Below are 15,563 nucleotides of genomic sequence, written 5' to 3'. Positions count from 1 at the left end.
TTGCGGGCCAGGTCCTCAGTTGGGGGCGCACTAGAGGCAACCACACATTGACGTTTCTTTCCCTTTCTTTCTCCCTCCCTTCCCCTCTCTCTAAAAATAAATAAATATATATTTTTTTAAGTCTTAAAAAATGTTTAAAAAGGAATAAATAACTTCTTCATATACAATATAGAATCTATTTCAGATATTTTAAGTTATTCTTATTTAAACACCATTTAGACTCATAAGTGAAATTTTCCTAATATCTTCAGGCTCCTAACAGTATTGGCTTTGGGAAAGAGAGTGAGAGGTCCATGACAATGACTAAATCGATAAGAGATGACATTCCTTCAACCCAAGAGAATCTGGTCAAGTGGGCTTTGGACAATGGCTATAGTCCGGTGACATCTTACACAGTGGCTCCTGTGGCTAACAGATTTCACCTTCGGCTTGAAAATAATGGTAAGTAGGATTTTTAAAAAACTGTATTAAAATCCCTCAAATGAAGCTTTCCAATGAGGAACTCTAATTTTAGCTTCATGGTCCTGTTTTTCTATTGCAAATTTTAATGATTTGTTTGCTTTTTACTATAAAACTACAAGTTATCTAGAATTGTAGATCATTTTGAGACAACTGTCTTTAATACAGATTTTTGTTACAGATCACCTTCACTGTGATTACATCAAGGGTAAATTAACCTGGCTTCCTCTCTCAGAGGCACCTACTGACCACTTACAGCTGAGGCACATTGGGGCTGAGACTGCAGGAGGGGGTTGCTGTATCTTTTGTGAAAAAAGTTACATGGATTCATACATGCGCTTCTTCATTGTCACCCAGAGGGAATGCAGGAGTTATTACCTCAGTTTGATGGAGCAGAAAGGAGAGGCTTAACTAGTTCTGGAGGTGCTCCAGAGTCATATAGTTAGAGGGACTCAAATACCAAGTTTTCTGATACCCAGACCCATTCCTCGTCCAGTGTACCTCTACTGAGTGCTGTGCCACTAGGATGAAGGCTAGGAATACAGGTTCAAAGCCCCAGCTCTGCCGTTTATTCACTGTCTGAGGGGTGACATTGCTTAACCTTCGAGCCTCAGGTTGTACCTCCTCAGGTTGTTCTTCCTCAGTAATGTGGGGGAACAATAAAACAGCACCTTCCTCACAGGGTTCTTGTGAAGTTTTTTTGTCAAAGTACAAATTTAAAAACCCTCAAAGGTCTGACTTGTTTTGGACCCATACAGCTGTACTATCCTTTTCAAAAAGATGATATTAGAGGAGAGTTAATGTCCACTGATCATCTTTACTTCCAACTCCCACTGAGCTGGACTGACCTCAAGCTTACGTCAGTTGACTTTGGAGAATGGTTGCAGAGAATACTGGGGAATACTGGGGAAAGGGTTTTTGTTTTTCTCCACATTGTTGACAATGTGGAAAAACACAGAGTACTGATTAAATGGGAATATGCTTCTCCCTTTGAAGGAATAAGTATAAGCAGCATTTTGGGGGGGGGGAAATAAGCAGCTTTCTTTTCTCCTTTAGGTCTAGGTTCTTAAAAGGCCACAGTGCCCAGATACCTATTAGAATTTAGGAGTCAAAAAAGAGTCTGAAAATCTTTAGAGAAACTATTCTAAAGAATCTCTAGATTCAAGGGAAGTATTTCAATGGCATATGAACAAACTAATATTGTCCCACATAATATTCAAATCATAGATTTTTATAGCTTATAGGGCTTTAGAAGTCATGTAACCCAGTGGCTCTCAATCTCGGCTGAACATTGGAATGTTGGTGGAGCTTTAGGACATATAAATGATTAGGTACCACTCCAGAGGGCCTGATTTTTAATTGGCCTTGGGTGCAGCCTGGGCATAGGGATTTTTTTTAATGCTCTCAAAGTGATTTTTATGTGCAGCCAAATTTGAGAACCACTGGATCTCATTAAATCTCTTAACTTTAAAACTTGGGAAACTAAGGCACAAAGAAGAAAGCCACCGGCCCAAAGCTACTTAGTCAGTTAAAAACACCAGGACTGAAATTCAGGCTTCTAGACAACTCATCTTTTTCACATTACTCGTTAAGAGTAATTTTACACACACCCATTCTGTAGTAATTCCTCCTGTTCTTGCCTCTAACAATGATGATTGTGGCCTGGCATCCAACACCCTTGATGTTTTGCTCTTTTCTGTCACCACCAGAGGAGATGAGAGATGAGGAAGTCCATACCATCCCTCCTGAGCTACTGATCCTGCGGGACTCTGGCACCCCAGACAACCCTCCCATCCGGGAAAAAGGAGGCCTGAATGGAGGTTTCCCCTTTCCTTTCCTGGATGTCCCCAGGAAAGGCCAGAAGGAAGGGGGAGAAGATGGGATCCTCCAGCCGAAAGACCCTGTCATCCCCAGCTTACGACTGTTTCCTGGTCCCAGAGAGCCTGAGGAGGTGCAAGGAAGCATGGATGTCGCCCTGTCAGTCAAATGTGACAATGAAAAGATGACTGTCGCTGTAGAAAAAGATTCTTTTCAGGTCAGTGCAGTTCCTTAAAGGAGAGAAGAGAAGGCCAGTCCCTCCCCATCTTCTCTCAGTACATGTTAGTTATTTCTCTATAACTCTTTCACTTTTGGACTCCAGAGACTTGATACTGTTTTCTTAGTTAGAGGGCTCCCTTCCCCTTGGCTGTGTGATTCTCACCCAGTGTCTGCTGTGCTCAGTAAGGGGAGCTCCAGATCCTGTGTGTCAATATTTTGCTATTGGATTTCCAAGGACAACAAACACGATCCTGTTTGAGAGGTGGTAGGGAAGGGGAAGGAGGGATGCTGGCCTCCAGCAACGTGTACTTGGAGGACCAGGTAAACTCTTAACTATATGCTGTAGAACTGCTTGTGGGCCCCCTTTACATCTTTGGTGGTGGTTGTTTCAGGCCAACAGCTACTCGGGGATGGAGCTCACCCTGTTGGATCCTAACTGCAAGGCCAAGATGAATGGCACCCACTTCATTTTGGAGTCTCCCTTGAACGGCTGCGGTACTCGACACCGGCGGTCTGCCCCTGATGGTGTGGTTTACTATAACTCTGTGAGTGTTCTCCAGAACAGAGCTTGGCCCTTTGCCAGAGCTTTGTAGGGTGTTACTATAAAATCAGTCTTAACATTTCTATAAAAAAGAGGAAGGGCCTATACACCAGGCCCAACCAAAGCCCAGTGTCAGTTCTCAACAAAATGAGCTGTACTTTGACCCTGAAATTTTTTTGTGACATTCGCTTTGTTGGTGAATCTGTGGGAGTTGGGAGGCCCTGTTTTCTTGGTTGGAGCATTTGTGGTCATCTCTTCCACCTTCTGGTGACAAAGGGTTCACTGGCAAGGTAATTATGACTTCTGTGGCCAAGCTGCAGGATTGAATGACCCAGTCCTTATGAGCGTAAAACCCAAGCCGTTGGGCTATGAAGGAGCACCTCTACACAACTGAGCCACCCAGACCCCGGTCTCTCTGGCCTCATCTGAGTCCTGCCAAGACATGGGAGGACTTCTCCCTCCCTCATGAACAAAAGAGTCAAAAGAGAGAAATCCAGAAAGGGCAATCAAGAAATTAGTGTTAAGCCTCTCTGCACCTCTAAGAAAGACCCTAAGTTGAAAGAAAATCTGCCACTTCTGGTTACCCAGAAGAGGATTTCACAGACCCCCCGATAATCCATTGCAACAGCTAAGCTGTACTTTCTGAAATCACTCTTGTCAGTTCATCGAAATCCTTTCAGATTAAACCTATTCTCACGGAGATGACACCAGGCAGTGAATGTTAAAAGAATTTGACGTGATATTTTAAAAGAACTTTATAGTGTTACTTCCACAGTTCATATTGTAGTTTTGATGGTAAAATAAGGCTCAAAGAGCCCTGTGTCCAGCTTTGATGTGGTGCATTTTCTTACACTTGCTCTCTTAGCGCCTATTTCAGCTTTGGCCTGGGACAAGGAGGGGCAAGACTGCTTATTCTCATTCATTCCACTGCCAGTAGATAGATGCATTGAGCCACCCAGAGAAAAGACTGACGATGAGGCGCTCCAGTCAGTGTGGCTCATGTGGGGACTGAATCACTTGTGAACCCTTGTTTACTGCCCCTCAGACAATCTTAGATGTTTGAGCTGAAAAGAACCATAAGATGATCTCATTCAACTTCCTCACTTCACAGGTGAGGAAATTGAACTCCAGGGAGTTAAGAGACTTGCTTAGGTTTGAGGGCCTTGTTCATGGCAGAGCCAGGACTGGATCCAGCTTCCTGACCTCTCGTCTACTCATCTTTCCTCAACGCCAGGCTGGCCCAGCTAATCTCCCTTTGTTATTGGAATAATTCATGAACCTTTGACCTCTATGATGAACACCCTCCTGCCAATTCCAACACTAATATTTGTTGCAATTATCCCATTTTTCCAGATATAATGAATGTCACATTGCTGATATACTGTACTTGATTTGGGAATTTTAAACTTGTGTCTAAATTAACACCAGTACGAAGCTATGGTAACCTATCTGTTAAATTAAAAAAAAAAAAGAAAAGGAGGTCATTTGCCTCAGAGGAGAAAGGCATATGTATCAGGGGCACTCGAAAACCCTCTCTTCGTACATGGACATTTCGTGGTGGGATTGTGCCAATGAGACGCGGTGATAGTGGGGTAGGCGGTATCCTGGGTCCTCGCTGCAGCTGCATCAATACTTTCTTTTGAGGGCCTGGTAAAGAACAGAGAAGTGGTTTTCCTACATTCTCTTCCCATTCTGTTCCCTTCAGTGAATATTTTAGCTATTTGTTCCAGTTATAATTGTTTGTAGTAGTTGTCAGACTTACTATATATTTTTGTTTCGCAACATATTCAGAATCTAAACATGTAAAGCAAAAAATCAAACAAAAAGAGAGCATGACTATCCTATATATTTATGAAGTCATGGTCCCTTGGTGAATTTTTTATCTTATTCAGAACTAACTCAGGAATACTCATTTTACCCAGTGCCGAGAAATAAAACATGATGTTCTTTTGTGCATCTGAATACCATAGAGAAAGATATTTAGGAAGAAATGGGGGGAAGGTAGAGGAGTACAAGAAAAGAGATGAGGAGAGAATGGCTCAATAGTAAATATTAAGTCCTTTGCTTCTACCTCAAACTTTTTACAAATCTCGATACAGATAACAACAGCTCCTTGCATTAGCCAGCTCTTAGTGTTTCTTAGATTTTTCTCTGTAAAGAGAAGTCTCCTAGGAGAAGCTCCCCTCCCACTGTCTAGGAAGGCCTATGCACAACCCCATTCAACCCTACTTCAGTGTCTACTGTTTTCTCGCTGTTTGAAATTACTTGTATTGTTTCACAAAGGGAGATAAGTATTTTAGTTCAAGTATTAGTCTGAACATGAATTGGGCTTCTTTTTATTTTTTATCTCTTTGAAGAAGAAACTCTAAGCAAACTTGGAGGAGGAGGGGTGTGTGTGTGTGTGTGTGTGTGTGTGTGTGTTTTAAAACTAAGTGCATGTGATTTGGGGTTTTTTGATATTCTCTGTGCTTCCTCTGCCTTTTAGATTGTGATACAGGTTCCATCCCCTGGGGATAGCAGTGGTTGGCCAGATGGTTATGAAGATTTGGAGTCAGGTGATAATGGATTTCCAGGAGATATAGATGAAGGAGATATTTCCTTGTTCAGCCAACCTGCAATTTTGGTGGTATGTGTTTGCAAAAAGTAGTTTGTGGAGAATGTTGTGTTTTGGGTTAGTTATACTTAGGAATGATTGGGGGGGGGGGGAAATTGGATATTAAAGGCAAAAGCTTATAAAACTATAGGACCTTCATCCTTCATATGACTGTGATTTACCTCTGTCTTATTTTTTTCTTCCCCAGTTTAACTGCAGCCTGCGGCAGGTGGGGAATCCCAGTAGCTTCCAGGACCCGCCCAACAGAAACATCAGCTTCAACATGGAGCTGTACAACACTGACCTCTTTCTGGTGCCCTCCCAGGGGGTCTTCTCTGTGGCAGAGAATGGACACATTTATGTTGAGGTGAGATTTCAACGTTAGCCTTGGCCTTTTAGTGCTACCCTGTAGTAGCTCCTGGGGCGTGAGCTAAAGCACCCTTCCCGTTCCTCCTTACAGCCCTTAACAAGCTCTGGGTGAGGGCTGGGCTCAGAAAATGCTTCCAGCTTGATTTCCGACCAAAGCAGAAAAATTCCGGATTTGCTAAATTACCCTAAATGGAGAGTGTTTTATAGGCAAAGGTTTTAAAAACATTGTCAAAATGAATTCTGACAAAGCGTGTCCTTGCTTAGCAGTTTTGGAACAGTAGTTCGGTGGTTGCGGTGTCAGAGCTAACCATGGAATATTTCAAACCACCTCACATCTCACCTTTTAAACTGCCCACAAGTTGGCGAAATGCTATGTGCCACTGTATCCCATGAAGATTGCTTTTCTCTAGATCATTATTTAAATGTATCTATAAATTTATTAAAACTATTTCCTAAGTATAATGATAATAATCAGGCACAGCATAAGTCTGTGAAATGGCTACAAAAATATTAGGTAGTGGTGGGGATAATGAAATAACAACAGCTAACATTTATTTCAGAATGATTTTGTGCCAGACTCAGTTATAAAGAGTATAGTAATTTGCTCTTCAAAGCAATCCTGTGAGACAGGAGTATTAATATCCCCATTTTATGGATAAGGAAATCGAGGCAAAACCTTGTGTAAGGTCACACAGTTACCACCTACTAGAGGTCAGAGCCAGGACTCACTCCAGAGCCCACACTGTTATCCACTGGATATACTACTATCATTCGTCCTCAAGTGCCATTTGAAAGGGGAGAAAGTGGAACCTCTTAGCAGTGCAAAGTCCAGGTCCACAGATCGGATTCTAGAGAAGATAACTCGCCCACAGCCCTCAGGATGTCTGCTGGTCTTACAGGGGAGTCGCCGTCTGTGGAGCTGGCTTTGGTGCTAAGCTGCAAGCTGGTGGTGTACTTCACTGTGGGAGGAGTGAGAAGCTTAACAGGTCAAATGGGATACCTCTATATATTAAAAGTAACTTCAGTGCACATATTTCTGTTTTAGAAAGACAAATAACTCTCACATTTGTACAGATTCTGGGATGGAGCCCACTGCCTCTAGACATTTTCCTGGATCTCTCCTTGTTTTTAATTCCCTGTTTTAAGTGGTCTTCTCTTTCTTCGGGTACACCTTCTTTCTCCACTGGGGAAAATAAACCGCTTTCTACATGCTGTTCCTAATCATAGATCTCCTCTAATCCAAGATTGTTGTTTTCTTCCTGCTTTTCTGGCTGTGCGGCCCACATGTGCAGTTGGTCGGTGGCTCCCTGTTGTGCTATGGATTTTAGAGGCCCTGCTTAACTGCAGTTTGCTCTTTTCCAAATGTGGGCCTGGCTTTGCTAATGCATGGCTTAGCTGCTTTATGCTGATCAGTGGCCAGGCTTCCTCGTGTATCCAGCCCTGGGTGTTTGGTTTTTCTCCCTCTTCCCCCAGTGTGGGCCTGCTTAAAACTTGGGTTTGTTCGTCTATTTTGTTTTTAATTGGTATTTTCCCATGTATGTCTTTTCATATATCATCTATGTTTTCACAGTTAAATTCCGTCAAAGGCATTGTCAAGTGATGAAAAAGAAACAAGCCAAATCTTTTTGCTACCATTTTAAATATTAAGTGCATTGAGGAGAATTTGGGCAGGGGGAAAACATTATAAGTTGCTTTAAACCACCTAAAATATGAGAGAGAATCTGTAAATATCTTGCTAAATAGGGTAGCAGCTATGCCTATTCTTTGTTTCCCAGTTTGGAAACCACTGCTAATAAGAAAATGATACATTTTTTTCTTTTTAAAAAATGTTGTTAATTTTTTATTTAGATTAAGTAAAACTTACTAAATCATTGGCTTGGCTAAAGAACTATTTCCAGGTTTTCTTCTCCTGGCCATTCTTATCATATCCCCGCCCAGAATCCTCTGTTCACTCGAGACCACAGTCCCTTCGTATAATCCAAGACATTATCAGTTTTGCCACCTGTGATATTGGACCACATAATGGCAGCTTCTCTTTAGTTCATTCGTCTTGGGGAATTAAAAAAATTGTAATAATGCTGCTATGTATTGAGTAACTGCGAACCGTGCTGTTTGTATGTAATTTTGACTTTACAAATCCTCACAATAAGTGTGAGGGGTATCTAGTAGGTAGTACCCCTCCATCTGTAGGGGAGGAAACTGAGCATCAGAGTTCATGTCCACGAGCAGCAGAGCGCTTGATCTCCTGGAGATGGCCACACTGCACAGCCGATAGCCCTTCCACTACCCATTTCCAGTCCATTTTGAGTAAAACACTTATTAATAATAACACTTGTCCTCCAAAACAACTTCTGTGGATACCTTAGACATTCTGCCATTTCATATTTCTTTGAGATTAGAGAAAAGATTTACATTTCTTCTGTCACACGTTTTTGCATTGTGGGTTTTGAGTTCTTGTTATAGGACACTTTGTAGTTTAAATGAGATTTATGTAGTTTACAGTCTTTTTAAGATAAAATATCTTATTTTTCAGGAATATTGCAAAAGGAGTGACGTGAATATTTACAGACTATCAAACACTACTTACCAGAAATCTTTCTTACAACGCATTTTCCCAGGACTACTCCTTGGGCCTGGTTGAATTGACCCTGTAGCTACAATGAAATAGTAAAGATAAAATGGACTTGTGATCAGAATATCTGGGTTTAAGCTTTGGTTTTACAGTATTTGCTAGATATGACCTTGACAAGTCATTTCTTCTGTGTGTTCAGTTTTTCCTGTATTTATGAAGTGGAGATGAAAATATTTGTCTCGTAAGATTGCTCTCAGGGAGTAAGCTCTAAGGCACAATGAAGTGACGTGATCATAATCGCCCTCACTGTTGAGTGCCGTGTAGTTAACCACAAAGGCATCTTGCAAAACAGCGCTGTGGACTGAAAGCTCCGTGCGATGTCCGGGAATTCCCCTGGGTTTCTCAGAATGGAAAGTGTGTTTATATCTTCGTGCCTTTTGGAAGGATTCTGGGGCTATTGGTCTATGGTTAAGGACAAACTTTATTTCTAAAGTGTTTAAGTTTATTTTAATCCTAAGTTTAGTCAAGGAATGAAGCCTAGAAGGGAGAGGCAGTTTGCACAGCCATCCACGTGTCTCCAAATGGAGAGTCCAGTCTGGTCCAGGGATTTTAGCAGAGTTCAGGATAGTTGAGGTTTGAATTCTGTTTATACTTGGCCAAACACTACTTCCTGTTTCTAAAGAAAAGAACCTTAACAAGGTTTGGATATAGCCCATACAAACATTTTGTAAGAGGGAAATGTAAATGGGTCGGAAACATTTCCAGATTAGATTTCCCTTAAAATACTGTTGGGCTTAAAGAGCGAAGGGAGAGTACTTGGCAAGGCCTGGTTTGGACCTGTGAGTGGCCGGGACACTTTGCCAGGCTCGAGATCGCCACCAGATTGTACCCTAGCTGACATCCCACCACAGGGGCCGCTTCTGCCTGTTTCTGTGAAATAGGACTTTAGATGAATCTATAGCTTTTCTGCAGTGGTTTAGGCTCACTCTGACTTGTAGCAGTTTGGAAGTTCAGTGCTCCCTGCCTAGGTTAAGTAGATTCTGCCTCTGTGTTTTCTGAGCAGTTTTGTAAAAAGAGCATGCCTTACAAATGTACTATTATGACATTAGGGGCTTTGCTCGATGGTGTTTTATTTATTTTGGAAAATCCACTTTATGTACAAGATATGCTTTTACTTTTATCTCCCAGAGGACTTAGAGGAGGTTGAAAGACTTAATCATGTTGTATTGGAATCTCACAGGCTGGCATTTGAACTAAATAATTCGTTGTCACCATTCATATCAATATGTTACTTTTATCATTATAAAGGAGACTGAATATGCATGTTGGTGAAAATAAAGAAATGTCTCTTATCAGAAGAGCCATGTTGGTATGTTACCCTTGCACGTAACGTAAAAGTGAGATGCTGACTTACTTATGTGTTGATTGTTCTGTTCTTTGTAGGTGACTGTTACTAAGGCTGACCAGGAACTGGGATTTGCCATCCAAACGTGCTTTATCTCTCCATATTCGAACCCTGATAGGATGTCTGATTACACCATCATTGAGAACATCTGCCCTAAAGATGAATCTGTGAAATTCTACAGTCCCAAGAGGATGCACTTCCCTATCTCACAAGCTGAGGTGGATAAGAAGCGATTCAGCTTTATTTTTAAGTCTGTCTTCAACACCTCCCTGCTCTTTCTGCAGTGTGAGCTCACGTTATGTACCAAGAAGGAAAAGGACCCCCAGAAATTACCTAAGGTTAGTGGGCCTTCACCCATTCATACTGTTACTTTGACATGTTTAGGTGAGGTGGTGTGACTTACCAGAGAAGGTTAATCACAAGTTATTGCATGTGGAGGTTTTTGGTTTGGGAACTGCCCAACTGCAGTAATAAAGTCCCTGCTAGCAGGGAACTGGGTTTTCTGGAGTCTCAGAGAATAAATCCTGACAGTATGATTTTTTTTTCCGTGCATGCTAAGTAATAGTATCTTACAGATGATAAATCAGAACTGTTTTCCATTGAGGGAGAGGTCTGGCTTTGTATTTGCTATTCAGATAGAGTGCAGCGCCAAAAGTACAGACAGCTGAAAGGACAAGTTCAGTGTGAGGATTAGTTTTTCCAGGTCCCAATGAGACTTGTATTGCAATTGTTTTTTGACCTTCTGTATGTGAGTTAGAAGGGTGACTTGTCTCGGGAGGACTTCTAAAGGAAACCAACAGACATCTAAATTGTTCTCAGTTCCACATTCGGCTCATCATGTTCATCTCATGTGCCTCCCCATATTGAACCAGTGCATTCCATTGCCGCAACAGGAATCAGAACCTTTGACCTTGCTGAAATGGCTACTGCAGGGGGATCGGAGAGGTTGATTACCTCCTCAGGCTGACCTTGTATGTGAAGGGTGTCTTCCGCTGTGCTTTTGTTCCTGTGATCTGCCATAATTGTGTATAATTTCACATGTACATTTCTTCTGTAGATATTTTACAATGTAGGCTTATTTCTCATCCTTTGGTAGTCACATACCAGTCAATGTCTAAAAGTCTAATAACTGAGCTGTATCATTAATAATGTCTATATGGAATTCTCTCACTTAATACATAGGTTGTAAGAGACAGATGTAGAGACAGGAGGAAAAATCATTATCAGATAGGTTACCATTGATACGAATCCTTTGTACTATTATTCCCCCGGGCACCTATTTCCCTGATAATACCAAATAAAATTTTATAACAATATGAAAATACAGCAAATCCAATCATAATCATTAGGGAGCTCATGTATATAAGGTGATTTAGACTGTGTTCTTTAGGTTGCTTTTGGAAACATTGATGCCTTTGCCTCGTGGCATTCACCCTCCAGTAGCCGCCAAGGTTGGGACTTGGTGGGCGGTGATGGAGAGCCCTGGGAAACTGACGGCTTGGCTGTGAGACCCAGCTGTTTGCTGTAGGCAGAGGATGACTTTTAGGAGTTGGGAGTCCAGGAGGGGACATCTGGCAGTTACTGGGGGTGTTTATCTATGGCTTTGGCTTCTCCCTTTCACTGAGCCTGGCCTGTAGAAGCCCAGCTTCATAATGTGTTCACCTGTGAAAATCAGTCCCACTGTTTCCTTCAGAACATTCTAAGGAGAGCTGTTAGTCCCAGCAGATGACAGGGGATGTTACCCTAAACCTAAAGGTGCTGTTTGTACCCGAGGTAAAATACAGTGGAAAGAGCGTGGGGACTGACAAGGGAGGCCTGCTACTTATTAACAGAACTTATAGCAAATCCCCTGACCTCTTAGAACCAGACTTTCCTTGTCTAAAATTGAAATGTCAGTACCTGGCTTCCCTCCTAGGTAGAGGAGCAAATGAGATTGCATTGCAAGTACGACGACAGTTCACATTTATAGAGCAGTGGCTCAGGATGCGCTGTTACCACTGTCTCCCAGTTTACTGCTTACAGTTAATATTTTCACATTTCTAGTGACTTCTGAGTGCTTTGTATGATGATAGACAGAGCCAAAGCATCTTCCAGGAAGCATTCTTGAAGACTGTTGAGTCCGACAGTGGTCTTTGCTGATGAAACTGAGGCCAGGAGAGTGCGTGCCTTGTTTTGCCCAGAGTCACACAGTGTTAGTCCTAGAGTCTTAGACTCCTCCTTAACTAAGGACTAGTTGGAAAGTAAGAAAGCTTTTCGTAAAATGCAAGTCTATTTAATAATGATGCCTCTTGACAGAAAATCCATTGTTTTCCTCAGCAAGAGAGCTATTGCACAAGCTTTTCTGTGTATTTTGGATGGAGGAGGAGGAGGAATTGTCTGCTTGTAGTATGTGTCTGACTCGCACATTTCTCGGAGCAGCAATGACAGTGCACCCGAAAGTCTTTGCTCTCTTGTGATTGGAGGAGCTGGGCGTTCATTTGCTTTGGGAGTGCCTTGCCATAGACTTTTTAAATGGTTGATGTGTTTCTTCTTAAAACAAAAGCAAATAAATGGCGATCACATTAGAGTCTCACTGATTGATGAGCATAGACAAGGAACCAAAGTTATTCTACAGGAAAAGGTAGATCATACTTTTTAAAAACAGGTTCCCTGGGCTTAGGCATGCTGGTCCTAAGTTTAGGGCCTAAGAACAGCAAGAAGCAGCTGACCTCGTGGCGTCCACACCTGGGCACAACTCCCCTCGACTCTGTTTAGCAAAATAAAAGCAGATGACCCTGGAAAGCTTCATCTTGCAAGAGCCTTTACTAGGATTAAAAAAGAAAAAAAAATCTAACGAACTCAACAACATGATTATCTTTTTGGACAACAAATGTAAAATCTGTCACCTTCATAATGCAATACATGAAGTTTCCCACAATCATAAATCACATACGTGAACCATTTATGTGCAGCCGGCTTGGTCAAGGGCCAGCATTTGTCATGCAGTTTCTTTACTTTTCACACTAAATAACAGTAAAGCCTCCAGGTGTTTTGTGGGAATATGGAGCGGGAGATAATATTTATAAGCTGTCTAGCAATATTTGCATCTCCAAGTGCAGCTGAGAATACACTGGGCCTGCTATTATATCTACCAGATTGTTTGTGGCTCTTTGAAAAACACCCATACCTCCTGTTTTTCTGTGGTAACCAGCTGTGAGCTGCCTGATAAGGGGCACAAGACAGCTGTGCGGGCTGAGCTGGCGAAGGCCCTCTGAGTGACCCTGGCTCTGCTTTGCTCTGCCTCTCCGCAGTGCGTGCCTCCTGATGAAGCCTGCACCTCGCTGGACGCCTCGACGATCTGGGCCATGATGCAGAATAAGAAGACGTTCACCAAGCCCCTCGCTGTCATCCATCACGAAGTAGAATCTAAAGGTGTGTTTTGGGAGGCTCAATCAGAAAATAGGGGACTCGGGGCTACTTGTTAAGAAGTTCCAGTGCTGTACGTCAAAGTCCAGTTTTACTCAAAAGGATATATGGATGGCCAGTTAGTAGTTTTAGAGGATTCTTTGCCTGAGGAGTTTATTTAGTTCATTGTCCTACTGACATGTGGCTCAGTGGTCAGTGATACATTTGCAAATGATTTCCTTTTAAATGTTAGATCAGAGTCAAGTTTGTCCCTGTCACAGTGTCACTCGCTCTTGCATTCAAATGTGCTTCCTCGAGTGTGTACGCTTCTGGCGTGCTGGAGTCTCTCAGTGTACGGCCCAGCTTTCCCTGGTGCCCTGGCGACAGGCAGTTGTAGGCTTCGTCAAGATCGCATATCCCTTTGGGGAGGGTATTATGTGTGTGAATACCATCTGTCTTAGGTGACGCAGCAGAAAGAAGGTTAAGAACGAGTATCCAAATGTTTTTAGAATTTAGTTTTTAGAATTTTATGCAGTCCCATTTGTTACTTGAAGCCAAGGGTGCCTCTTTCTTTCTTTTTTCTTTTTTCCAAAGATTTTTTTAGAGAGAGGGGAAGGGAGGGAAAAAGAGAGGGAGAGAAGCATCTATTGGTTGCCTCTCTCATGTGCCCCAACCAGGGACCCACAACCCAGGCATGTGCCCTGACCAGGAATCAAATCAGCAACCTTTTGTTTTGCGGGACGACACCCATCCAACTGAGACACACCAGTCAGGGCCAAGGGTGCCTCTTTCTGCACATGCAGGAACATGCAGCAGAAAGGAAGGATGTACTCTAAGAGATGTGGTACAGTACCTGGGAGGACAGGCGGGGCAAAGGCCAGGCCAGCCAAGCAGGCAGAGGAGCAGAGTTGGCTTCTGTGGGATATGAGAATGGAGTGAGGCCCTGCGGACCGATCTGACAGGGAGCAGCAGCATCACAGCTCCAACCAAGGGCATGAAAAAAAGCAAGAACACAGCAGGCAACTGTCAATATCTGACAAGGTGGAACCAAATGTCACATGGGCAGTTACAGTTGTCACTGTCTGAATAAAACCTGCTATCCAGAAACATGGTCTAAAGGTGCCAAACTAAAGAAGGCTGGGAGAATGAAAGTGGATTTTAAGCCTCTCAGGTTAAATATTTCAGGGCTGGAACCCAGGCTGCCTTCTACCCCCCGAGGGGCAGAGAGGAGCCTGTCACCACCCTCAGGGTCTTGACAAAAGCCAGAGAGCAGCCTGGCTCCAGTTGCTGGGCATTGGCGGGGAGACTTGCTGGTTGGTGTTGACACCAAATCTAGGCTTGGGGCAGCTCTGGGATGGCGTTTCTGATCCGAGCACTGCTGGATCTGGCAAGACGAGGCAGCAGGGGCGGCCCTGGAACGAACAGGACCTAACACAACAGAGGCATGTGGATACTGTCCAGCTGAGTGACCTTTGAGAAAATAGCAATGCCATTCCTATTGTCATATCTGGTGATGACATCTGCCCCTTCCCAGGAACATGCTCACTTCAGAAACACAAGAGAGGGTAGTGGGGACAGCACTGGCTTAGAGCCAGGAGCTTGGGGGTAGCTCTGAGCTTTCCCTGATAACTGGCTGTGGGACTTTGGACTTTGGAGATCTCCCTTCATGGCCTCAGATTTCATTTCTTTATCTGGAAAAGGAGGCGCTTGGACCAGATGACTTCCAGAGGCCTTTCAGCTGTAACACTGAGCTATACTGTTTGAAGAAGCAAAGTAATCTTTTATTCACTTTCCAGCCATCCAGAAGTTGGTGCGAAATGTGCATATTAGATGTTTATTGTTTCCTCAGCAGTGTTCTTTGTTTTGCTTTTTTTAGTTGGTTATGTACCATTTGAAACAGTTATAACAACCATAGTCTTTCAATAAATGGATTGTCCAAATAGTTCCTTGTTTATTGGGTCCAGGGGAAAGAAATAAGAAGGAATTAATTGTGTTATGAAGTGTATCACAACTGGGCAACAGCTGACTTTGTTTTGTACTGTGAAAGTGGTTTAACAATAGCAGCAGCTACCTCATGCCCCATCTGTTACTCTTACCTATTTTGAGAGAGGTAATTCTGCTGGTAATTGAAGGCAGCAGCTCGCTTTTTCCTATGCCAGACAATAATTAGGCATTAATATTGCAGCAGTATAACTTCCAGTAA

At 42.8% G+C, this 15,563-nt stretch overlaps 1 protein-coding gene across 1 annotated transcript in view; it reads left to right on the top strand.

Moving 5' to 3' along the window:
* Positions 1-15,563, top strand: part of TGFBR3 (transforming growth factor beta receptor 3) — a 204,321-nt gene that overhangs the window by 167,009 nt on the left and 21,749 nt on the right. The window contains exons 8-14 of the mRNA XM_024565495.4: positions 252-441; positions 2,169-2,494; positions 2,889-3,041; positions 5,523-5,663; positions 5,839-5,997; positions 10,015-10,314; positions 13,267-13,387. Of these exons, the coding sequence (XP_024421263.2) occupies positions 252-441; positions 2,169-2,494; positions 2,889-3,041; positions 5,523-5,663; positions 5,839-5,997; positions 10,015-10,314; positions 13,267-13,387 (1,390 nt within the window). The remainder of the gene's footprint in view (positions 1-251; positions 442-2,168; positions 2,495-2,888; positions 3,042-5,522; positions 5,664-5,838; positions 5,998-10,014; positions 10,315-13,266; positions 13,388-15,563) is intronic.

The sequence above is a fragment of the Desmodus rotundus genome, chromosome 3 (assembly GCF_022682495.2).
Source record: "Desmodus rotundus isolate HL8 chromosome 3, HLdesRot8A.1, whole genome shotgun sequence".
In the NCBI taxonomy this organism is placed as follows: domain Eukaryota; kingdom Metazoa; phylum Chordata; class Mammalia; order Chiroptera; family Phyllostomidae; genus Desmodus; species Desmodus rotundus.
This window is presented reverse-complemented; position numbering and strand designations above follow the sequence as displayed.